Raw genomic sequence first — 25,933 nt, 5'->3', positions numbered from 1 at the left:
AGTGGCAAAATTTTGTCGATGCTTGCATCATTTCTTGGTGAAAAATTAAAAAATTTCATGAAAAAATTTAAAATTTTGAATGTTTTTTTTTTTTACTTTGAAGCTCTCTACTTATAAGTAAAATGAATATTCCAAATAAATTATATTTTGATTCACATATACAATATGTCTACTTTATGTTTCCATCATAAAGTTGACATGTTTTTACTTTTGGAAAACATCAGAGGGCTTCAAAGTATAGCAGCATTTTTCAAAATCGAAATTTTTCAGGGACCAGTTCAGTTTTGAAGTGGATTTGAAGTGCCTTCATATTAGAAATAACCCACAAATGACCCCATTATAAAAACTGCACTCAAAGTATTCAAAATTACATTCAAAAGGTTTTTTAACCCTTTAGGTGTTTCTCAGGAATAGCAGCAAATTGAAGGAGAAAATTCAAAATCTTCATTTTTTACACTGGCATGTTCCTGTAGACCCAGTTATTGAATTTTTACAAGGGGTAAAGAGGAGAGAAATCTTCCTAAAATGTGTAACGCAATTTCTCTCGAGTAAGAAAATACCTCATATGTGTATGTCAAGTTTTCGGCGGGCGCAGTAGAGGGCTCAGAAGGAAAGGAGTGACAGTGGGATTTTGGAGAGTAAGTTTTTCTGAAATGGTTTTTGGGGGGCATGTTACATTTAGGAAACCCCTATGGTGCCAGAACAGCAACCACATGGCATACTATTTATGAAACTGCACCCCTCAAGAAACGTAACAAGGGGTCCAGTGAGCCTTAACACCCCACAGGTGTTTGACGACTTTTCGTTAAAGTTGGATGTGTAAATGATTTTTTTTCCACTAAATGCTAGTTTTCCCACAAATTGAAAATTTTTACATGGGGTAATAGGACAAAATGCCCCCCAAAATTTGTAACCCCATCTCTTCTGAGTATGGAAATACCCCATGTGTGGACGTCAAGTGCTCTTCTGGCACACTACAATGCTCAGAAGAGAAGGAGCGCCGTTGAGCTTTTGGAAAAAAAAATTGTGTTGAATGGAAGTCAGGGGCCATGTGCGTTTACAAAGCCCCCCGTGGTGCCAGAACAGTCACATGTGACCTATTTTGTAAACTAAACCCCTCAAAGAATTTAATAAGGTGGTGCAGTGAAAAAACATTTTTTTCACGGACCACTGTTCCAAATTTCTGTCAGACACCTGTGGGGCGTAAATGCTCACTGCACCCCTTATTACATTACATGAGGGGTTTAGTTTCCAAAATAGGGTCACATGTGGGGGGTCCATTGTTCTGGCACTATGGGGGCTTTGTAAACACGTGGCCTTCAATTCTGGACAAATCCCAATGGCGCTCCTTCTCTTCTGAGCATTGTAGTGCACCCGGAGAGCACTTTACATACACATATGGGGTATGTTCTTACTCAGAAGAAATGGGGTTACAAATTTTGGGGGGCTTTTTTTCCTATTTTCCCTTTTTTTTTATTTTTCCATCCAAATTTGAAGAATTTTTATTAAACACTTGTGGGGTGTTAAGGCTCACTATACCCCTTGTTACGTTCTGTGAGGGATGTAGTTTCCAAAATGGGTATTTCACATGTGGGTATTTCTTTTTTTGCGTTTATGTCAGAACTGCTATAAAATCAGCCACCCCTGTGCAAATCACCAATTTAGGCCTCAAATGTACATGGTGCACTCTCAATCCTGAGCCTTTTTGTGCGTCCGCAGAGCATTTTACGCCCATATATGGGGTATTTCCGTACTCAGGAGAAATTGCGTTACAAATTAATTTTTTTTGCCTTTTAACGCTTGTGAAAATAAAAAGTATGGGGCAACACCAGCATGTTAGTGTAAAATGTTAAATTTTTTTACAATAACAAGCTGGTGTAGCCCCCAACTTTTCCTTTTCATAAGTGGTAAAAGGAGAAAAAGCCCCCCAAAATTTGTAGTGCAATTTCTCCTGAGTACAGAAATACCCCATATGTGGCCCTAAACTGTTTCCTTGAAATACGACAGGGCTCCGAAGTGAGAGAGCTCCATGCACATTTGAGGACTAAATTAGGGATTGCATAGTGGTGGACATAGGGGTACATTCGCACTGGTGTGTTATGGTGAGTTTCCCGCTAGGAGTTTGCACTGCGGCGAAAAATTTGCCGCAGCCCAAACTTGAAGCAGGAAACTTACTGTAAACCTGCCTGTGTGAATGTACCCTGTACGTTCACATGGGGGGGGGGGAACCTCCAGCTGTTTCAAAACAACAACTCCCAGCATGTACTGACGGACTGTGCATGCTGGGAGTTGTACTTTTGCAACAGCTGAAGGCACACTGGTTGGAAAACCTTCAGTTAGGTTCTGTTACCTAACTCCGTATTTTCCGACCAGTGTGCCTCCAGCTGTTACAAAACTACAACTCCCAGCATGATACTGATCGCCAAAGCTCATGCTACAACTCCCAGCATGCCGAGACAGCCATTTGGGCATGCTGGGATTTGCAGTTTTGCAACATCTGGAGGGCTACAGTTTTAGAGAACACTGCAAAGTGATCTCCAAACTGTGGTCCTCCAGCTGTTGCAAAACTACAAATCACAGCATGCCCAGACAGCAAACAGCTGTTTGGGCATGCTAGGAGTTGTAGTTTTGCAAGATCTGGAGGGATACAGTTTAGAGACCACTGTATAATGGTCTCAAACTGTAGCCCTCCAGCTGTTGCAAAACTACATATTCCAGCATGCCCAAACAGCTGTCTGGGCATGCTGGGAGTTGCAGTTTAGCAACATCTGGAGGGCTACAGTTAGAGACCACCGTATAGTGGTCTCAAACTGTACCCTGCAGATGTTGCTAGGCAACTCACCGGCTTCCGTACGATCCAGCCGCACGACATCGCCGCTCCGCCGATCTCTGTCGCCCGCTGCCTCCGTCGCCCGCCCGGATGGGTAAATGGATCTTCGGTGCCGGTCCCCCTCGTTACCCCATTCTGCCGCGCCTATTGTGGGTGGGCAGGATGGGGAAAGCAAAAGTAACCCCCCCCCCCCCTGCCCCCGATCTGCTATTGGCCGTTGCTTCTGGCGACCAATAGCAACAATAGGAGGGGTGGCACCTCTGCCACCTCACTCCCATCCCTTCAGGGGGGATCATAGGTGTCTTAGACAACCGCGATCCCACTTATATTCCGGGTCACCATAGACTCGTAATGACCCGGAATCACGCAAATTGAAAGTGTGAATTCACTTGCGATTTGCAGCGATCACCGACATTGGCGGGGTCTGATGACCCCCCTGGGCGTTTGCACGGGATGCCTGCTGAATGATTTCAGCAGGCATCCCGGTCCGATCCCCGCCCGGCGTGCGGCAGGGGCCGGAATTCTCCATGATGTACTCGTACATCATGGGTCCTTAAGTACCAGGGTGTCATGACGTACGCGTACGTCAAGGGTCCTGAACAGGTTAAGTAATGTTATAGACAGACCCCTAAATTTTATATTCCAGGACTCTATAGCAACAAGGACTGTTCCCCAGCACTGGTGCATAGCAAATGTGGTGCCAATATTTAAAAAGAGAACAAAAGGTGACCCCGGGTATTATAGGCCTGTTAGTTTAACCTCTGTTGTATGTAAATATGAGATGCTATTTTGGAGTATCTTAATAAAAATAAATGTATGACCCCATATCAGCATGGCTTCATGAGGGATCGGTCCTGTCAAACTAACCTGATCAGCTTCTATGAGGAGGTGAGCTCCAGACTGGAGCAGGGACAATCGCTGGATGTTGTATACCTGGATTTTTCCAAAGCATTTGATACGGTGCCTCATAAAAGGTTGGTGCATAAAATGAGAAGGATGGGGCTAGGGGAGAATGTGTGTAAGTGGGTAAGTAGCTGGCTCAGTGGGTGGTTATTAATGGTACTTATTCTGATTGGGTGACTGGTGGGGTACCACAGGGGACCGTCTTGGGTCCTGTTCTGTGTAATATATTTATTAATGACCTAGTAGAGGGGTTGAATAGCAGATGATACTAAACTCTGTAAAGCGGTAAACACTATAGAGGACAGTGCACTGTTACAAATGGATCAGGATAGGTTGGAGGTTTGGGGTGGGAAGTGGCAAATGAGGTTCAACACTGATAAATGTACGGTAATGCACATGGGGACGAAAAATCCGGGCTGGGGTTATGTATTAAATGGGAGAACACTTGGGACGAATGACATGGAAAAGGATTAAGGAGTCTTAGTTAACAGTAAATTTAGCTGTAGTGACCAGTGTCGGGCAGCTGCTGCCAAGGCTAATAAAATCATGGGGTGCATCAATAGGGGCATAGATGCCCACAACAAGGAAATAATTCTACCGCTGTACAAATCACTAGTCAGACTACACATGGAATACTGTGTACAGTATTGGACACCAGTGTACAAGAAAGATGTAGTGGAGCTGGAGAGGGTTCAAAGAAAGGCAACCAGAGTAAAACGGGGAATGGGAGGACTACAGTACCCAGAAAGATTATCAGAATTAGGGTTATTTAGTTTCGAAAAAAGAAGGCTTAGGGGGAGACCTAATAACTATGTATAAATATATCAGGGGACAGTACAGAGATCTCTCCCATGATCTATTTATACCCAGGACTGTATCTATAACAAGGGGGCATCCTCTACGTTTAGAGGAAAGAAGGTTTCTACACCAGCACAGACGGGGATTCTTTACTGTAAGAGCAGTGAGACTTTGGAATTCTCTGCCTGAGGAGGTGGTCATGGTGAACTCTGTAAAAGAGTTCAAAACGGGTCTGGATGCGTTCTTGGAGAGTAATAACATCACTGGTTATGTATACTAGATTTATAGGGACAGAACGTTGATCAAGGGATTTATTCTGACTGCCATATTTGGATTCGGGAAGGAATTTTTACCTCTAGGATGAGGGTTTTTTGCCTTCCTCTGGATCAACTCAGTAGGGACTCATTAGGGATATAGGTTGAACTTGATGGACTCTGGTCTTTTTTCAACCTCATGAACTATGTTACTATGTTTCAGACGCGGCGGTCAGCTTTGATCGCCGCATCTGAAGGGTTAATACAGGGCATCACCGCGATCGGTGATGTCCTGTATTAGCCGCGGGTCCCTGCCGTTGATGGCCGCCGGGACCGCTGCGATATCACGCTGGGTCACCACGTGACCCCGCAGCATATCGCGGGAGCCGGCGCAGGACGTAAATATACGTCCTTCGTCGTTAAAGAGTTAAGTGGGCACTGTCAGATATAAAAACTTTTCATATGTTGTAAAGCATGCAAAACCAACAGGTTTTGCAATTGCTTTCATTAAAACATTTTCAGTATTTCATACTGAAATTGCCAGTCAAAAAACTGCCCCCTGCCTCCTGGGATACATGCCAGCCTGGCTGTGTCCACTGGTCATCACCTACGTCATGGACCCACTTCCTGATTGACAGGTCTGAAGATCTAAAGCTGCTGTGATAGGCTCCCTCACTGTGTTTACTTCACAGTCTCCTCATGTGAGGAGAAGCGGGGAGGTGCGGGAGTACACTGCTGCCTGTGAGAAGATGATGAAAGAAGCTGGTGACTGAAGATGGGGACTGAATGTAGGATTTTTTGTTTAAAAAGTAAGTGTCCCGGCATGTATATGTGTGTGTGAATATATATGTGTATGTGTGTAAATCTGTGTTGTCTAAGTAATGTGCATGTGTATGAATAAATGAAGTCAGTGTCTGTGTGTGTATCTAATACAGGGGGACTACAATCATACGCCCCGTGCTGTTGCAAAATGACAACTCCCAGCATGCCTGCACAGGCAAATGATGATGTGTGGGCATGCTGGGAGTTGTAGTTTTGCAACAGTAGGAGGAACACAGCCTGAAGCAACACTGCTATAAATCTGAGTTTTACCAATCATATGCCTCCAGCTGTTGCAAAACTACAACTCAAAGGATGTGTGGGCATGCTGAGAGCTGTAGTTTTGAAAAAGCTGTAAGCACACAATGTGTGTGTGTGTGTGTGTGTGTGTGTGCGTGCGTATATAGCATAAAACCAGAAAGGAAAGGGTTACAGATGCTCACTCCCGAGACCAGTGACTGAGGAGAGGGAGGGAGGGGGAGGGGGGGGAGTGGTTATCAGAAGAAAGGGACCTGCCCCCCTGCTTCTGGTCGACAACATTAAGGTAATTCAGAAATAAAGCTAATTCTGAGAGAAATATAGGTCATAGACACATAAAAATTATATGTACATGATCAGGATGGGATACTGAGCAACCTATTACAGTTATTTGGGGTGATCTGACAGGTACGCTTCAATTCTTCTGAAATAATGACCCCTAAATCCCTTTCCTCAGACACTGAGGTTAGGACTGTATCACATATTCTATTTTCTGCCCTTGGGTTTTTCTGTCACAGGTGCATTATCTTGCACTTATCCACATTCAATTTTAGTTCCCAGAGTTCTGACCATTCCTCTAGTTTACCAAATACTTTTCCATTTGACGTTTTACTCCAGGAACATCAACCCTGTTACAAATCTTTGTCTCATCAGCAAAAAGACATACCTTACCATCTAGACCTTCTACAATATCACTGATAAAGTTGTTAAACAAAATTAGTCCAAGTACAGATCCCTGATGTAACTGGTAACAAAATCTTGCTTTGAATATATTACATTAACTCAAACCCTTTGTTGTCTGTCACTCAGCCACTGCCTAATCCATTTAACAATATGGGAGTTCAAGCTCAAAGTTTATTATGCAGTTGATAAGTCTTCTATGTGGTACAGTGTCAAAAGCCTTACTAAAATCTAGATAAGCAATGTCTTTTGCTCCTCATCCATCTATTACAAAATTACATTGTTGCACATGCAAAAAAAAATAAAAAACAGAAAATAGTTAAATTCATTTTTTCTAGCTGCAATCTGCTAAAATGGTTGCTGAATATTCCAAACACTCAATTTAGGAGATTAAAAATAAATTGTACATAAGAGGATCAATTTAACCCCTTAAGGACAATTAACGTCCATTGCCCGCTCTCATATGATACCATATTCATACCCGGTTGCTATTAGCAACCGGGATTCGCAGCTAATGCCGGACTCCACCGATCGGTCTAATGTCCTGCATTAACCCTTTAGACATCGCAATCAAAGTTGATTGCAGCATCTAAAATGGGAGGAAAGTAATCCCAGGGCTAGTTCAATGGGCTGATTGGGACCACTGCGGCAAAATCACGAATAAAAAAAAAAAGAAAAAGTCCCATCACAAACAAACATGGTACTGATAAAAACTACAAATCATGGCGCAAAAAAAGTTATAGGGGTCAAAAGAGAAACATTTTTTGCATACTAATTTTCTTACAAAAAGTTATCATTTTTTTAAAGTATTAAAATAAAACATTTAAAAAGTGCACTGCATAGAAACTGAAGCCCCCAAAAATTGCTGAAGCCGGCCAGGGACCAATCGCAGCGGTCTCCAGCTGGCGATCGCTGTTATTGGTCCGTCAGTTCAAATGGAGCTATAGCAGGGATCTGGTGGGGGTCTCCTCCTTCCCCCTCTCCTCCGTCGCTTCACACAGTAAAGCTGCACTCAGATTCTGATTTAACCCTATAGACTATTAGGGTTACAGAGGGAGGGAGCTCCCTCTGTCATCGATCGGCACTTTGCAAAGTGAAAGCAGAGCGTCGATGACTGTGGCCTCTGTAGTCATGGCAACAGGAGCTGATCAGTTTCTACCCAAGGTAAACTGTGGGAGGCTAGGGGGGCCGGCAGAGGGCGGGGAGGATCCGAAGAAAGGAGACGTTTCCTTACCAAGATGGCCGCAGCCCGACGAATGCATGGGGTTTGAAATTCATCCTTGTGAAACACAGGCTGTACTTCCGGATTTCTGAAAAGTCAGGGATGCGTGGATATTACTTAATGGAGGTAAATAACAATGTTATATAAAACTTCTCAATAGCTTTCCAATGGTCCAACAAAAATTTGCTCCGGAGTTCTCCTTTAAGTTCTGACCATTCCTCTAGTTTACCTAATACTTTTGCATTTGACGTATTCCTCCAGGAGCAATGTCATTACAAAGTAGAATCAGTGGCGTAAATGACAAGCCCTCATATGGGTTTGTAGGTGGAAAATTTAAAGCGTTATGATTTTTAGAAGGGAAGGAGGGAAAAAAAACTAAAGCGCAGAAATAAAAAAATAAAAAGATGTCCTTAACCCGTTCCTACAAAGGCAACTACATGTACGTGGTGATTTGGGAGGACTTACCGCATCACCACGTACAAGTACCTGATAGAAATAAACCGTCACAGCGCAGCTGTTTATTGAGCTCAGCTGTACTGAACAGCCAAGCCTCCCTGAAGCCAGCCAGGGACCAATCGCAGCGGTCCGGCGATCGCTGCTATTGGCCTGCCAGTTAAAATGGACTGATAGCAGGGATCTTGCGGGGGTCTTCACCTTCCCCCTCTCCTCCGTCGCTTCACACAGTGAAGCTGCACTCCAATCCTGAGTTAACCATATAGACTATTAGGGTTACAGAGGGAGGGAGCTCCCTCTGTCATCGATCGGCACTTTGCAAAGTGAAAGCAGAGCGCCGATGACTGTGGCCTCTGTAGTCATGGCAACAGGAGCTGATCAGTTTCTACACAAGGTAGAATCTCAGTGTAAAACTGACAGAAAGACATAATTCAATGGAGTACAGATGTGTAAAGAAAAAAAAAAAAGGAAAAATAAAAAATTAGAAAAAAATTTGAAAAATAAAACAAAAAAGTGAATTTTTTTAATAAATAATAAAATAAATTATATATATATAGTAAATTTGAGAAGCCGTATTAGTCCAGTGATGCAGATGCAAATCAAAAAATGTTGCAGTATCTTGCAATACCTTTTTTTTATTGGACTAACAGATAAAGGGAGGAATCTTGAAAGCTTGTCTCTACAAAATTCTGTTAGTCCAATAAAAAAGGTATTACAAGATACTGCAACATTTTTTGATTTGCATATATATATATATCTATATATATACATATATATATATCTATATATATATATATATATATATAACACACCCCAAAACACACCCAAAAATTGTCCCCCCAAAAACTACATGTCCCGCAAAGAAAGAGTCCTCACACAATTGCATCAGTGAAAAAATAAAAAAAGTTATGGGTCAAAGAATAAGGCGACTTACAAACATGATTTTTTTTTTTTTTTTTTACAAAAATAGTTTTTATGCTAGAAATTAACTAAAGTATAAAAAAATATATACCATTTGGTATAGTCATAATCGTATAAACCTGCAGAGTAAAGTTAACATGTCATTTATACCGCATGACGAAGGACCTAAAAAAAATTAATAAAAGACAACCGCAGAATAGATTTTTTGATGTATACCACCTCATAAAAAATCTAATAAAAAATGATCAGTGTCTCACATGTATCCCAGAATGGTACCAATGAAAGCGTCAACTTGTCTCCCAAATTTTTTTTTGCACCCCAAGGCCTCTGTGACTTTATATGATGCCAGCAAAATATCCTAAACTAAAAGGAGACCCCAAAATCTACACAGCAAGCTTTCATGTCTGAGGCCTGTGTGAGAGACACATAGCCCACAAAGGCCACATATGGGATATTTCTAAATACGTCAGTATTTGGGGAATAAATCTTGAGTTGTATTTCTTTGTCAACACATACTGTGTTCTAGAAAAAAATGGATTAGGCCCCTTTCACACTGCCGTTGGTGCCCGGCAGTGTGACGGCCCCATTAAGAGAATGGCCGTTAAAGTCAGAAAAAAAAAGTGACTGACGGCCGTTCTCAATGGGGAGCAACGGCAGTGTGAAAGAAGCCTTGAAGGGCTACTCCGGTGGTGGCTATATTGCATCTTCTTTTAATGTTCATGTTTTTTGTGGGCCAGGAAGTTCTGTAGTTCTGTGTTGGATAACAAAATCTTGCCTTGAAGGGCTACTCCGGTGGTGGCTATATTGCATCTTCTTTTAATGTTCATGTTTTTTGTGGGCCAGGAAGTTCTGTAGTTCTGTGTTAGTAACAAAATCTTGCTTTGAATATATTACATTAACTCAAACCCTTTGTTGTCTGTCACTCAGCCACTGCCTAATCCATTTAATGTAATATATTATATTACATTAAGAGTACTGTTGTCCACAACGTCGGCCATGTTAGGATTAGGCTGTGGCCAACATGTCATGGCTTTTTTTTCTCTGTTCTTTCAGAACTGCATGAGAGAAATAAGCCACACCCCCCTCATCTCCCCCTCCTGGAGGATGCAGGTGTGCATGAGAGAAAGAAGCCAGAGTAGGGGGAGAGAGAGGACATAAAAAGCTCCTCATCTCCCCTCCCCCTGCATTGTCTTCTGAGGATGCAGGTCTGCACTGAAAGAAGACAGAGAAGATAAGAGTGTTATCTGAGGAGGAGGATAACAAAGTGCATGGCTGGGGATGTATAGACTGCAGGGGAATAAATCTCGGACTGGGGATGACTTCTGTGTGTGAAGGAGGGGGGACAACGAACGTGAATGACACATGCTGGGAGTTGTAGTCCCTGTTATGTGTGTTTATGCTAGTGTTTACAAATCAGTGTGCCTCAGTACAACTCCCAGCATGCCTCAACAGACTTTTAGCATGCTGGGAGTTGTAGTTTTGCAACAGCTGGAGGCACAATGGTTGGGAAACACTGTCCTAGCCTATTCAGCATACACATCATGTTACACCAGTGTTTCCAAACCAGTGTGCCTCCAGCTGTTGTAAAACTACAACTCCCTGCATGGCCTGAAAGCCTTTGGGCATGCTGGGAGTTGTAGTTTTGCAACAGCTGGAGGCACACTTGGGAAACACTGGCCTAGCCTATTCAGTATATTACAAACAAAGTGTGTTGTTTCCCAACCAGGGCGTCTTCAGCTGTATCAAAACTACAACTCCCAGCATGCTCGGACTGCTTTTGGCTGTCCGGGCATGCTGGTAGTAGTGGTTTTGCAACACCTGGAGGCACCCTGGTTGGGAAACACTGGTTTATGCCCTATAGAGGTGTGGTGAACTACAACCCCAGAGAGACTACAGAGGCAGCATGCTGGTGTTATACACCAGACTGAAGACTCCTGAATGACACATGCTGGGAGTTGTAGTCCCTTTTGTGTGTTTATGCCAGTGTATCCCAACCAGGGCTGATTATATTAGTGTGCTGTGTATAAGGGGGCCGACCCGGGAAAATAGTAGGGTGGGAAAGGGCAGAACAAACAAAAAAATAAATAAAGAAAGAAAAGCCACTCCAAACCAGCAAGGCATGTGGCATGCTGGGATTTGTAGTTTTCAGCACAGCAAGAAACAGGAAATAGAAACAAAGATAGGAAAACAAAGTGGGGGATAAAAAGACAACAAAGAACAGAAATAGAGTAGCCTAAACAACAAGAATAGAAATGAAACAAAACAAATAGGGTAAGTCAAAAATGGAAAAACACGTTGACCACCGGAGTCAAAAATGAAGAATCTGAAAATGAAAAAATTTTATTTTAAAATTCCGTCTCCGCTTTGCTTTTATTTCTGTGAAACACCTAGAGAGTTAATAAACTTCTTTAATATCATTCTGACTAATTTAAGGGGTTCAGTATTTAAAACAGGGTGATTTATGGGGGTAACATAGAGGCCCGTCAATTCCACTTCAAAACTAAACTGGTCCCTGAAAAATCAGATTTTGAAAATCTGGAAAATTGCTACTCAACTTATAAACCTTCTAACATTCTAAAAAGTTAAAGAATGTTTAAGAATGTTTAAGAAGACATATTGTAGATGTGAATTAATCATTAATTTGGTACAGGTTGACTAGTTATCGTACGATTATAAAAATTTTAAATCTAGAAAAATGCGTAAAAGCGTTCCAAAGTTATTACCAAATAAGTGGACACGTCAGATTTTGAAAATTTGCCTTGGTCATTAAGGTCAAAACAGGCTAAGGAGTAAAGGGGTTAAGAGGTTAATAAAGAATCACAGGAATTATTGGAGTAGGTAACATGTAAGGATTATTCAGAGATGATACTGCAGAATGCATTAGATGAGGTCCAGAAATTAAGCAGAAAATATTTTTTCTATTTTTTCAAAGACAAAACAGTGGATAACACTGAAATAACTAAGTTGGATAATACATAAAAATTTTAAATTCCTTGAAATAAAATTCACAATACCATTGGCACAAAAAAATTGGCACCTTGCTTGTAGGGACAAGTTTTGGCCTCGACTAACCCCCCCCCCCCCCCCCAAAAAAAAAAAAAAAAAGACCACTGATCACTTTTACAAAAGCACTCAACCTATGCCTTAAAGTGGCCCTAATAAAAAAAATTACAGAAATATGAGGACACGTTGTTGTCTTCACATGTTTATTTTTAAATGTGGGTCTTGTTTTAATTGTGCAATCACTAATTTCCCCCTAAAAAACACTAAAGTGATTTCAAAGATAAATAACTTTTAATGGGTAATAAAGAATGTATAATTTGTCACTCTAAAGGGGTCATATACATACTGGAATGCCCATGTCAAAACAATATATTGGCAGGACCAAACGGGAACTGAAAACCCGCATGGCCGAGCTTTTTTATATTGTAAAGAAGGGCAATGAAAAACACAGACATTCAGTTCACATCAAAGATCATATTTGCAGCTCTCAAATCAGTGAAAAGACTATATTTATGTCCAGGGCTCATGGAGTTTGAAAGCTTAGCCCCAGCAGGTCTAAATGAATAAATAGAAGCTTTCGGGTTTTCTTGAAATACAAGATGTCCCATTTGGGCCCTAGCCCACAGTCCGTCACCTGCAGGCTGTAAACCAGCAAGGTTGTGCAAAGGATAGGGGATAGGATGTCTAATCGAAGAGGTCCCTCTGCTGGAACCCCCCGTGATCTCTACGCAGCACCCACTGGGTTTGGGAGGCCATGGTCATGATGTCATGCCCCTCGTGAGATCACGCCACACCTCCTCCATTTATGTTGTGATGTCACGAGAGGGTGTGGCATGACATCACGACCACCCAAACCCAGCGATCTGTTCAGAACGCCGGGCGCTGCACAGAGATCGCAGGGAATACGATGTGTAGGGGAAGAATACACTTTGAAGCTATGTCATCTATAGCCTTCGAGAAACAGATCTTTTAAAAGGGTTTTGAAAAACAACTCAGAATGGTGTAAAAGTAGTAACACTCCCACCATTTACCTTCCAATGCATTCCAGGTCCCCTGCCACTCTTTGTAATTCCTTGTCCCTCTTATCATAGATATGTCAAGCAAACACTAGCCTACGCTGTGACCTATTACAGCTAACATCCAAGTGCATAGGAAAAGCAATCGGCACAAGTGTCGCCTAGCTCCAATAGTCAATCACTGTTCAGCATAGAGGAGATATAATTAAAGCCAGATACGGACCTGTAAGCAGCATGGATCCTGCCGGCGTGGTGCTCAGTCCCAGGAACATGCAGCGGAGCAATAGGAATAGCCACGAAGGAGAGGACGGCACACATCAGAAAGGTGGTGAAACAAATTTCCTTTATTCGGAGCAGAGTGTCACAACGTGCAGGTTAAAGGCTTGTATGCCAGCAGGAGGTTATAGCCATTTCACGCCTACACAGCGTTTCTTCAGACCACTCCTACCTCACCTGTCAGGGCGGATATATCCTCACAAACTTGTGACGTAGGTGAGGTGAGGCGTTTACAAAGATAGTGATTTAAAAACAATTTAAAAACACAAATATCTTAATAGTAAACTATTGTTGCTACATGTAACTATCAAACAGAAGTAGTAAAGTCATATAATGTCTACAAAAGAGTATGCTTAAATGAATACACTTAAGTCTAACCTGTCATTCATTCCTAGTTCCCCCTCTGCATTAGTACGAAGGATCCCCCTAGCCTCCCGCTGTAGTAGATATTTTCTTCTTTCAATCCCCTCTACTGCTTTCACCCGTTCTATGCCAAAAAATACAGGCATCTTGGATCACCGTTATGTGTATCCCAAACATGATTAATTAACCGGGGAGAGCCTTTACGAGTTTTTAATGAATGTACGTGTTCCCTGAACCGTACGTTCAGGGGTCGAATAGTACAACCTATATAAAATCTGTGGCACTGGCATTTAATGCCATATACCACATAGGATGTTCTACAACAGATGGGGTCTTTAAATTTAACTGTTTCTCCTCCTAACACCATGTGTTTATCGGTGCAGATAAAATTGCACCAATTACATGTACCACAGCGATGGTTGCCATGGGAGATGGAACTAGGTAGACAGTTTTTTTCTTCGTTTTTCTCCATAAATTTGTTTTTGACTAGGACGTCACTGAGGTTTTTTCCTCTCTTAAATGTGATCAAAGGCCTATTTTTAGTAAGTGGAGCTAAATCAGAATCTCCCTGCAGCCGAAACCAATTGTTCAGAATTGATTTTTTACTCTCTGCTGCCATAGGGCTAAACTGAAATGCGAAAGAGAATCACTGGGCTCATGCAAAGCTTGATTGTTTGGTATCTGAGCACCCATATTATCTACTCTTCTTCCGTACCTTTTTCTCTTCTTCCACAGGAGGTCCCCACGTGACAGTTTCTCAGCCTTTTTCATTGCAGCATCTAATACGGATATAGGATAACTGCGATTTAATAAACGCTGTTTTAATTCAGCCGCTGGAATGGAATGATCTTCTGGTTCACTGTTAATGCGTTTCAACCTGAGAAACTGTCCATAGGGAACTGCCCTTTTGGTGTGCTCTGGATGATAACTTCGGAAGTGTAGGAGGGAGTTGTAAGCTGTAGGCTTGCGGTACCCAACTGTGGTTAATTTTCCGTTCTTAAACTTAATGAGAACGTCTAAAAATTCCAACTCCCTGCCCCCTATTTTGTATGTGAACTTAAGGTTCATACTGTTCATCGTGTTAAGGGCGGAAACGAAGTCCACAAGTCCGAAGTCCACAAGGGCGGAAACGAAGTCCTTCTTTGAGTACGCTAAAACCTAATGGGCCCACTGATACAGGTATTTCTCCTTCAGCTCGCGTGCACACAGAAGTTTTATTGCTAAAAAACTTTTTTAAGTTCAATTTGCGAATGCTACGGAACAAATCAATTTCGAACTCCACACAGTCAAAGTCCTGTACAATGCAATAAGTAAGTGCTTTTGGCAAGGCAGTTCTCAAATCGGCAGTAATAGTCAGGTCAGTGAGATTGATAATAGACAGTTCATTGTCATTACTAGTTGGTATACAGTCAGCAGTTATCTCCAAGACAATGACTTCCTTTTGTACCCTCTGTTTCTGCCTCGTGTGCCCCCTCCTCGTCCTCCTGATAAAGGGGGCTCCAACGCAGAATTGCTGTTATGTGGCCCATCGATAGATGCAGCATTAGGGGGTTGAGAGCTAGGAGTGACGCTCCTATCCTCTGAGCCGCTCGATTCCGAGTCAGTAGTCCAATAATCGGTTCGTCTAAAACGCCTCCTGTTATTTTTACCAGCCTTAGATTTCTTTGTGCCAGCAAAAGAAAATACTTTATTTGTTTCAAAGTCCAATTTGTCCCTTAAAAATCGATTCTGAACAATTGGTTTCTGCTGCAGGGAGACTCTGATTTAGCTCCACTTGCTAAAAATAGGCCTTTGATTACATTTAAGAGAGGAAAAAACCTCAGGGACGTCCTAGTCAAAAACCAATTTATGGAGAAAAACGAAGAAAAATAATGGCTACCTAGTTCCATCTCCCATGGCAACCATCACTGTGGCACATGTAATTGGTGCAATTTTATCTGCACCGATAAACACATGGTGTTAGGAGGAGAAACAGTTAAATTTAAAGACCCCATCTGTTGTAGAACATCCTATGTGGTATATGGCATTAAATGCCAGTGCCACAGATTTTATATAGGTTGTACCCCCTAGGAACACCTACATTCATTAAAAACTCGTAAAGGCTCTCCACGGTTAATTAATCATGTTTGGGATACACATAACGGTGATCCAAGATGCCTGTATTATTTTGGCACAGAACGGGTGAAAGCAGTAGAGGGGATTGAAAGAAGAAAATATCTACTACAGCGGGAGGCTAGGTGGATCCTCCGTACTAATGCAGAGGGGAAACGATGAATGAATGACAGGTTAGACTTAAGTGTATTCATTTAAGCGTACTCTTTGGTAGACATTATATGACTTTACTACTCCTGTTTGATAGTTACATGTAGCAACAATAGTTTACCATTAAGATATTTGTGTTTTTAAATAGTTTTTATATCACTGTCTTTGTAAACGCCTCACCTCACCTACATCACGGGTTTGTGAGGATATATCCGCCCTGATAGGTGAGGTAGGAGTGGTCTGAAGAAACGCTGTGTAGGCGTGAAATGGCTATAACCTCCTGCTGGCGTACGAGCCTTTAACCTGCACGTTGTGACACTCTGCTCCGAATAAAGGAAATTTGTTTGACCGCCTTTCTGATGTGTGCCGTCCTCTCCTTCGTGGCTATTCCTATTACAACTAAACATTGGCTGTTGCACTCACTTGTCCGTGTTAGGAAGTACCAGGAAATACAGAAACTGGTGGGGGACCCAGGAATTTGCAGAATGGGAACTGCAATGTAGTAAAATGAGTATTGCAACTGATTATTTTATACCATTCTGAGCTGTTTAAAAATGAAGGGCATACAACCTTTCTAAGACCCTAAAAGAGAGTTACATAGTTACATAGTTACATAGTTAGGACGGTCGAAAAAAGACATATGTCCATCAAGTTCAACCAGGGAAATTGAAGGATCGGGGTGTGGCGCGATATTGGGGAAGGGATGGGATTTTATATTTCTTCATAAGCATTAATGTTATTTTGTTCCAGGAATGTATTTAATCCTGTTTTAAAGCTGTTAATTTTCAGTTTCCTGCTGTGACCAGTTCCTGAGGTAGAGTTAAATTAACATAATAAATAGCTTTGAGTCATTTTGCACATTAAGAAGTCCTTGACGTTAACACCTAAAACTTTTAAAATCGTATCCTAGTTTCAGGATTCTCATGTGAATGTGTGAGTGGTATGAAGATCTAGAAATGGTGCTCAGAACATGACTAACTAAAACACTGGTGGCCAAATACCAAAAAAGACAGTTGCTTAATCACTTTAGATACCACAACTCAGTGACACACCTTGTAGCTGTTTGTCAATGTTTATGTATTCATTGCAGTGATGGCAGTAACAGAATGGTACTCACTTTCATCATTCAACAATGCATGTTCCATCACCCGCCTTCGGGATATATGTCCTGACACAAGAACAAAAATACTATTAGAAAATAAGTGTTATGAATTCCTGTTTTAATTTAATTTCTGCCTTTATAAGCAGACATACCATAATGTGGGGGGTCTTTCTCATATACATGTGGCCACTCATGGGAACTCTCCTTTTTGGGATCGGTGAAGGCCGCAGTAGCAGCCACAAATCCCTTTTGTATGACATATCTTATGGAAACTAAATCCCATTAATAAGCAATTATCAAGAAACAGCAGTTGGCCCTCCAACCTCTAATATTAAGCTGACCAAAATGAACACTTCACGGGCACAGGTAAGTGGAGGTAGTGATAATCAGTATCGCAACCATCGTGGTACAGCAAGCCCAATGAAACAAATGTACAGCAATCCACTATAGTAATAGAAATGAATGGGCCACACTCACCAGATCCATGTGCAAAACATCCATACACGTGAACGTAGGAAATGAAACAAACACTGAGTTAGGACATCACTGGGTGTCAGCCGTTGCACCTGCTCAGACACGCTTTATCAGGGTCTGATAAAGCATGTCTAAGCAGGCATTACATCCCGAGGGGGTATGGTGTGACATCACGGCCATGGCTGCCCAAACCCTGGGTTTGGAAAATAACTTAGAATGCCGAGTGCTGTACTGAGATAGCAAGGTTCGAGTCCTTTGGATAGGGGATAAGATGTCTAGGGTTGAAGTACCCCTTTAAGCATCATGACATAATAGTACCTTATGGTACCAATAAGGATGTATGAAGTGCCCCCTCTAGGCACTGTATGTGGAAAAATAAGCCATGGCTCTAAAAATTCAAGGAAACTAAAAGAAAAATGCTGGATTCTTAATGGGGTTAAGTGGATTCTACAGATATGGTTTTATTTCATAAAAACTTTATAATTGTAGCAATCATTTAAATATATTTCATAGAAAAATAAAAATAACTATTAAATGCTTAATAACGGAGAAATCCAGCTGCAAATGTTAAAGTTATATATGTAAGTGTAAATGTTATATATGCAAAGTTATTAATGTAAGTGTAAACTTTGCTGAGCACATACCCTGTTTCTCTCAGCTTTTCCTCCAGACAGGAAGTCCAGTTCTTATCACACATGTCGACTGTCAGGTACCAGGTTGCTGGGCCCCACACATCACTTTGTAAAATCACACTCTCTTCTCCTCAGCTCAGAGAGTCAAGAGCAGCCGAGAGCTTCAGTGTGCAGTTGTCCCTGATTGGCTGAGGTACACACTTTTCTCATAGATATGGACTGCTTCTCTAACCATGTGACCTGCTCAGGTCTCTCACAACAGCCCCTCCTGCCGCTCACACAGGAAACAAGTGCAGGGGCTTACGGAGGGTGTCGTTTTTTGCTGCTTTTAGCTGTTTTATTTAAAGGCTGTTTATGGGCGCTGCATACATAAAAAGGTAGAATGTGTGGGCAGGTAAGAACCATTTGGCCCATGTAGTCTGCCCAATATGCTAATACTATGAATAGTCCCTTGTCTTATCTTATTTGAAGTGATTGGTCCATCATCCAGGCCCAGCTGTGTTGGATTACTATATATTTATGTGTTATCTTTATATCTTGCACTTATTATTTTGTTCATGTTCCTATTTTAATGCATATCAATAAAAGCAAATTTTTAAGACCTAGGTGTCAGCAGAGAGCACTGTGGTCAGACAAAAAAGAAATTCAAAAAGAAAAGAACTTCCTTTGAGCATGAGCACTTCCCTCTTTCTACTGCTAATACATATCCCTATACACCCAAGCATTCTAGCATTTCCTGCAACTCGATGACATTGTCTGCCTGCAAGAATTTTGAAAAAATTAGCCCTAAATCTCTTTCTACTTCATCTTTCTAAAGATACTGAGGTTAGGACTGTATAAAATATTTTATACTCTGTTCTTCTGTTTTTAAGCCCAAGGTGTATTATCTTGCACTTATCCTCAAAAAAATTTAGTTGCCAGAGTTCTGACCATTCCTCTAGTTTACCTAAATCAATTTCCATCTGGCTTATCCCTTCAGGAACAAATCTTTATGTCATTAGCAAAAAGACATACTTTACCATCAAGACCTTCTGCAATATCACTGATGAAGTTATTTAACAAGATGGGTCCCAGTACAGATCCAGATGTGTGTACAGATGTGTGTGTGTGTGTGTGTGTGTGTATGTATGTATAATATATATATATATATATATGCAAGAAATTCCAGCAGCACACCCGTAAATAAAGTGCAAAAAGTGGGATTTTATGGACCCATATCAAATTCGACGTTTCGACGGCATCCCGCCATCTTTTTCAAGCATCATGGCGGGATGCCGTTGAAACATCGCATTTCATATGGGTCAATAAAGTACCTCTTTTTGCACTTTATTTACGGGTGTGCTGCTGGCATTTCTTGCTTCTGGATTATCTACACAGTCTGCGATTGGGACTGTGCTCTTCAGCTTGCACCCCAGGACTTTTCACTAAAGTGGAAGTGCTGCCTATCCTTGGATATATATATATATATATATATATATATACACATATATATATATATATACACATATATATATATATATATATATATATATATATATATATATTATCTATCTATATATATGTATATATCTCTACACACACACACACACACACACACACATGACTGAGTATTAATTTATCCTTCACCTTCAGATAAGAGTTCTTTTTTTCCTTACCATCTGTACTGGAATCACTACTGCTGTATACCCTGCAATGACAGAAAAAACTATATATTTTAATCTCAGGCAACGTAGCCTTCAGCCCTACAAAAGCTGCAATCATATAATAGAAATTACTTGTGAGAAACTTCACAAAATTACTTGCCTAGGTCTTTCATTTTGCCTTTTTGTGCTGTCATGTTTCCAGGGTCTTTCATTCACAGTTTCTTCTGATTGATTGACCTTACATCGAGGAGCAATAAGCCAGCATGTGGACAGTGAGAAACGCTCCATTTCCGAAGGAGATATAAGGTAAAACCCTTTAGAAACAAACAAAAATTGAAAATATTATATACATATTATATATATGAAATGGCCCTAATTAACTAAGAGTGTTAAGTTTTTACTAGAGTTTCCGACTTTCAGGATTCCACTATACTTTCTTTTTTTTTTTTTTAAACATATTTTTATTAAATTTCCAAATTTTCCAACAACACTCGGACAGTGTCCGAGGCAATCAAACAATAATATTAGAGCACACATTATACGTTCTTTGCCAGCCTCATAAAATAACCCCAACCCTCGACCTAAACAACAGAATTCCCTCCAGCAATAGGAAGTGTAAACAAGATGAAGTTCGAAGTATGCAGGCATCAACCATTCCCCCCAGTATGAAGCATGGTCCATCCAGGCATCCCACCTCCATTTCAGTGCAACAAACAGTGGCCCCACCCTGTCTCACTCCCTACATTAGTGGACCTTGAGTCTCCCCAAGGTACCTGCTATCTCCCTCCACTATACTTTCTAATGGGATTCACAAAGTTTTTTCTTGGAGATCACCGAATGGAACCAATATAGATATTGTGTTATCCTAACGCTAGATATGCAAGCAAAGAGGTACCTATGAAAACAGGAATCAGTGACAAGAGTAGACCTCTGGTCTCCACAATTAAGGGCTAAAAGCTTTTAATTATACAGACATAATAAAACGAGCTCATACAAAAATACTGTGACAAAATACCTAACTGTGTACCTTACCACAACCTTAATATAATATCACGAGGGCAGGAGAAAAATATTAAGTACAATGACGATTTTTTAAGAATTTATTTGCAAATTATGGTGGGAAATAAGTATTTGGTCAATAACAAAAGTTAATCTCAATACTTTGTTATATACCCTTTGTTTGCAATGACAACGGTTAAACGTTTTCTGTAAGTCTTCACAAAGTGTTCACACACTGTTTGCTGGTATTTTGGCCCATTCCTCCAAGAAGATCTTCTCTAGAGCAGTGATGTTTTGGGAAACACAGACTTTCAACTCCCCCCAAAGGTTTTCTATGGGGTTGACATCTGGTCACTCAAGGACCTTGAAATGCTTCTTATGAAGCCACTCCTTCCTTGCCTGGGTGGTGTGTTTGGGATCAATGTCATGCTGAAAGACCCAGTCACATTTCATCTCCAATGCCCTTGCGATGGAAGGAGGTTTTAACTCAATATCTCACGATACATGGCCCCATTAATTCTTTCCTTTACACGTATCAGTCATCCTGGTCCCTTTGCTGAAAAACAGTCCCAGAGCATGATGTATCCATCCCCATGCTTCACTGTAGGTATGGTGTTCTTTGGATGCAACTCCGCATTCTTTCTCCTCCAAACACGACGAGTTGATTTTTTACCAAAAAATTCTACTTTGGTTTCATTTGACCATATGACATTCTGCCAATCCTCTTCTGGATCATCCAAATGCTCTCTAGCAAACTTCAGATGGGCCAGGACATGTACTGGCTTAAGCAGGGGGACACGTCTGACAGTGCATGATTTGAGTCCCTGGCGGCAAAGTGTGTTACTGATGGTAGCCTTGGTTACTTTGGTCCCAGCTCTCTGCAGGTCTTTCTCTAGGTCCCCCTGTGTGGTTCTGGGATTTTTGCTTACCGTTCTTGTGATGATTTTGACACCATGGGTTGAGATCTTGCATGGAGCCCCAGATCGAGGGAGATTATCAGTGGTCTTGTATGTCTTCCGTTTTCTAATAATTGCACAGTTGATTTCTTCACACCAAGCTGCTTGCCTATTACAGATTCAGTCTTCCCAGCCTGGTGCATGTCTACAATTTTGTTTCTGTGTCCTTCGACAGCTCTTTGATCTTGGTCATAGTGGAGTTTGGAGTATGACTGTTTGAGATTGTGTACAGGTGTCTTTTATACTGATAACAAGTTCAAACAGGAACCATTAATACAAATAATGAGTGGAGGACAGAGGAAACTCCCAAAGAAGAAGTTACAGGTCTGTGAGAGCCAGAAATCTTGCTTGTTTGTAGGTGATCAAATACTTATTTTACCGAGGAATTTACCAATTAATTCATTAGAAATCCTACAATGTGATTTCCAGTATTCTTTCTCCCAATTCTGTCTCTCATAGTTGAAGTGTACCTATGATGAAAATTACAGGCCTCTCTCATCTTTTTAAGTGGGAGAACATGCACAATTGGTGGCTGACTAAATACTTTTTCCCCCCACTGTAATTCAACTTTGTCCAGTGGAAGTGTAAGGTAAACAAGGATGTACCAACACTGAAATTATTGGGTATCCTAAAATTGATAGCAACGCCACTACCCTCATACAAAGCATACAGTACAGTGCCAGTGTACGATATACAGCCAGATAGTATTAATGGTGTATAGTAAGCGTTAAATGAAAAATGCCCATCCACAATAACACTCAATCACAAGCCCAATAGTGATTAATATTAGTACAGAGTGAATGAATAAACCACCAGGTGTCTAATGGCACACACTGAAAAAACTTATCAGCGTCAGTTGCAATCCCCTTTGTTGAACATCACAGATATAGGATGAAGCAAATTGCCCTGATGATGGACAATGGAGGGGCTGACCTGGCTACCTAACTTACAACCCTACTATATTCTAGCGGAATCTATACAATACGTCACCTGCCCGTGTCCTATGCAGGTAATAACCAGGAAGAGGAGAGTAGAAAATGGGGATACTGGACGAGCGCTACTGCTGAAATGAAAAGGATGCGGAACGCCAATAAAGCACAGGACAGTTTATTGTGGTTTAGAACAAACGGATAACGCGCTTCGGCACCAGCATGTGCCTTCTTCAGGTCCATAAAATAAATACTAAAAGGGTAGCACAATAGGTACAAGGATACATGTAAATACCTTATCCATGAAATATATGTCAATACCTTACACATGAACTACATGCCAGTACCTTACACATGAAAGTGAGGACATTTAAGAGATTGTAATAAATTTGTGTGTATACGTGTGTATACGTATATATGTAAAAGCGTCTACAAGGTAGGGGAAACCACAGAGGTATGGCAGATAAAAAATAGTTAAAAATATGTGTACATATCTTATTGAAAGTGTATATATATATATATATACATACATACAAGCATACACAAAATATAGTGTAGCATACACAAAATATAGTGGGAGTCTATGTGTATGTCCAGGAGACCTAAAAGCTTGGTGTGCAGTCAGTACACAATATGCAGGTGTGGGTACGAGGAAATACACATGTTGAAAAAACAGAGAGTTAAATTGTTGTGGATTTCATAGGGACGGATGGTCCAAAAATAAGTCCAATAATGTCCAAAAGTATCCTATATCCCCGGTAGGGATATGCGTGGAATAATAATAAAAATAATAATGATAATGTCCCCATAAGTATGCCGGAAAAAAAAGTCCTATATAGGGGTACCAAGTCCAAATGTCCAAAGTGGGATAGGTCCTGGGTAAGGAAGGGGGGGGAGAAGAAAAAAAAAAATTTCTACTTCTGTAGTGCACATTACAAAAAATGGTTGACAAACATCCCTCACAGTCAGTACAGAAGAATCTGCCGCAATTGCACAAATACCTCGGATTACAAAACCCAATCAAAAATTTTACACAACAGGTTCAAACAGAAAAACTATCCGTCTTCTATTCTAAAAGAAGCATTTACAACTAACCTCAACGCAGAACAAAAAGATCTTCTACCATCAGCTACTCCAAGAAAGGGCACTCCTGAACAAAACATTTACAGCTGTAACTTCATTACGACCTTTAATCAAGATCACAAAAGAATTAGAGATATCTTTGAAAGGAACTGGGGACCCAATACTGAAAAAAACTCCTACCTGAAAAGCCAAAATTGACATTTCGCAGAGGAAAGACCATCAAAAACATACTAGCACCTAGCCGCCTCAGAAAAAAGAAAAAAACCTCCGAGACCATCACCCCCACCCCGGGGTCCTTCAAATGTAGGAGCAAGGGATGTCTCTGTTGCCTCAGTATCGAACATGGGAGGAAATCTTTCACGACCATGAACATTGGTACCTCCTTTGAGATAAAAACACATCTAGACTGTGGTTCCTCTTACGTAATCTACCTACTCGACTGTTGTTGCGGACTGTATTATGTAGGCAGGACCACACAGACCCTCAGGAAACACTTGAACAGCTATCGTCATAATTGCAACATCGGACACCTTAAACAAAGCGTTTCCAGACATCTAATGGAGAAGCACAACAAAGACTTCTCATGCATCAGAGTGACCCCCATCGAGCAGATCTCAGAAGATACAGAAAACAGACAGATCGCACTTAACCGCAGGGAGGCATACTGGATTTACAAACTGAAATGTCTCACCCCGGATAGCCTCAATGAGTGCATAGAACTCTAACCACTCATCCATCACGGATCCCCCCCCCCTTTTTTTATTTATTTATTTTTTATTATATATATTTATATATATATATATATTTTTTTTTTTCTTTCCCCCCCCCCCCCATTTTTTGGACGCTGCCAAACCTCCTGGTTTCCCTCACACCCTTCCCCAGCTCCCCACCTTTCCTTATGTCTCATCCCTTCCCATCCCCCCCGCTCCTCTCTCCCCCATATCCACCCCTCCTTATCCTCAGTAGCCTCTGTGCCTCCAGCAGTAGCCTCTGTGGCTTTCCTAGCCCTCCACATTATCTCCAGTTCCTATCCCCCCACTCGATACTCTCTCTAGTTCCCATTTCCTTTGTTTCCCTTTTTCTATGTTCTTCACCTTCATCTCTCCTCCTTTTTCTCTGCTTCCTTCTGCTTTCTCCTCAATCTTTCACTCCTCCTCTCCTCCTTTCACCCCACTCTTTTTTATCCACTTCTCCCCCCCCCTCCTCCTCCCAGCATCACACTACAATACACTACACATTCCATATGCTTTCTTCTCCATCTTTCACTCCTCCTCTCCTCCTTTCACCCCACCCCTTTCCATCTATTTCTTCCCCCCCCCTCCTCCTCCCAACATCACACCACACATTCCTTTATGCTCTTCACTTCTATCCTGCTTCCTTCCGCTCTCCCCTCCTTTTCTCCCTCTTTCCTGTCCACTCTATTCTTTTTCCTCAGGTTCTCCCCCTCCTCCTTCGTTCAGCACCACATAGAAAACACACCCCTTTGCCTAAACAAGGAGCGCCACAGGCGCCTCCCGCTGACTCCGATCGCGCAGCTCAATCAGCTGCCGCACGCCGGACCAGAAGTTGTACATCGCGCACTTCCGATTACTCCCACCAGCGCTCACATAAAAGCCAGAACGCCGCGATCCACACAGCCACGCCACCACAGCACACCATAGGCTTCAGGACGCCGAAATGTAAGTACAGTACACGTTCTCCCTCCTTATCCTGGCAATCTATCTTTGCCTGTCCCCCCTAACCCAGGACTGGCATTCAGGATTCACCTGCCCCCCCCCCCCCCCCAACCTCCCTTTTTTTTTTTTTCCTTCTCCCCCCCCCTTCCTTACCCAGGACCTATCCCACTTTGGAGATTTGGACTTGGTACCCCTATATAAAGAAATTTTTTTGCCGGCATACTTATGGGAACATTATCATTATTATTTTTACCACGCCCATTCATTTCCACGCATATTCCTACCAGGGATATACGATACTTTTGGACATTATTGGACTTATTTTTGGACCATCCGTTCCTATGAAATCCACAACAATTGAACTCTCTGTTTTTTCAACC

General features: G+C 41.5%; 1 protein-coding gene and 1 long non-coding RNA gene across 13 annotated transcripts in view; one reads left to right on the top strand and one right to left on the bottom strand.

The window, feature by feature from the left end:
* The window catches only part of LLGL2 (LLGL scribble cell polarity complex component 2), a 578,766-nt gene that overhangs the window by 79,420 nt on the left and 473,413 nt on the right, over nt 1-25,933 (bottom strand). For 9 of the 11 annotated variants that reach the window (XM_056550314.1, XM_056550313.1, XM_056550316.1 and 6 more), the window contains 3 exons: nt 20,071-20,224; nt 19,923-19,954; nt 17,177-17,227 (listed from right to left, as the gene is read on the bottom strand). In XM_056550314.1, coding sequence (XP_056406289.1) covers nt 17,177-17,227; nt 19,923-19,954; nt 20,071-20,224 — 237 coding nt within the window. The remainder of the gene's footprint in view (nt 1-17,176; nt 17,228-19,922; nt 19,955-20,070; nt 20,225-25,933) is intronic. The other 2 variants (XM_056550317.1, XM_056550318.1) reach the window with 1 other exon arrangement.
* The window catches only part of LOC130297630 (uncharacterized), a 29,329-nt gene continuing 11,150 nt past the window's right edge, over nt 7,755-25,933 (top strand). The window contains exons 1-3 of one of the 2 annotated variants that reach the window (XR_008849637.1): nt 7,755-7,891; nt 18,294-18,460; nt 20,113-20,216. This is a non-coding gene — a long non-coding RNA (uncharacterized LOC130297630). Of the gene's footprint in view, nt 7,892-18,280; nt 18,461-20,112; nt 20,217-25,933 lie in introns of those variants that run through there. The other variant, XR_008849636.1, reaches the window with a different exon arrangement.

Source organism: Hyla sarda, chromosome 13, assembly GCF_029499605.1.
Source record: "Hyla sarda isolate aHylSar1 chromosome 13, aHylSar1.hap1, whole genome shotgun sequence".
In the NCBI taxonomy this organism is placed as follows: Eukaryota; Metazoa; Chordata; class Amphibia; order Anura; family Hylidae; genus Hyla; species Hyla sarda.
This window is presented reverse-complemented; position numbering and strand designations above follow the sequence as displayed.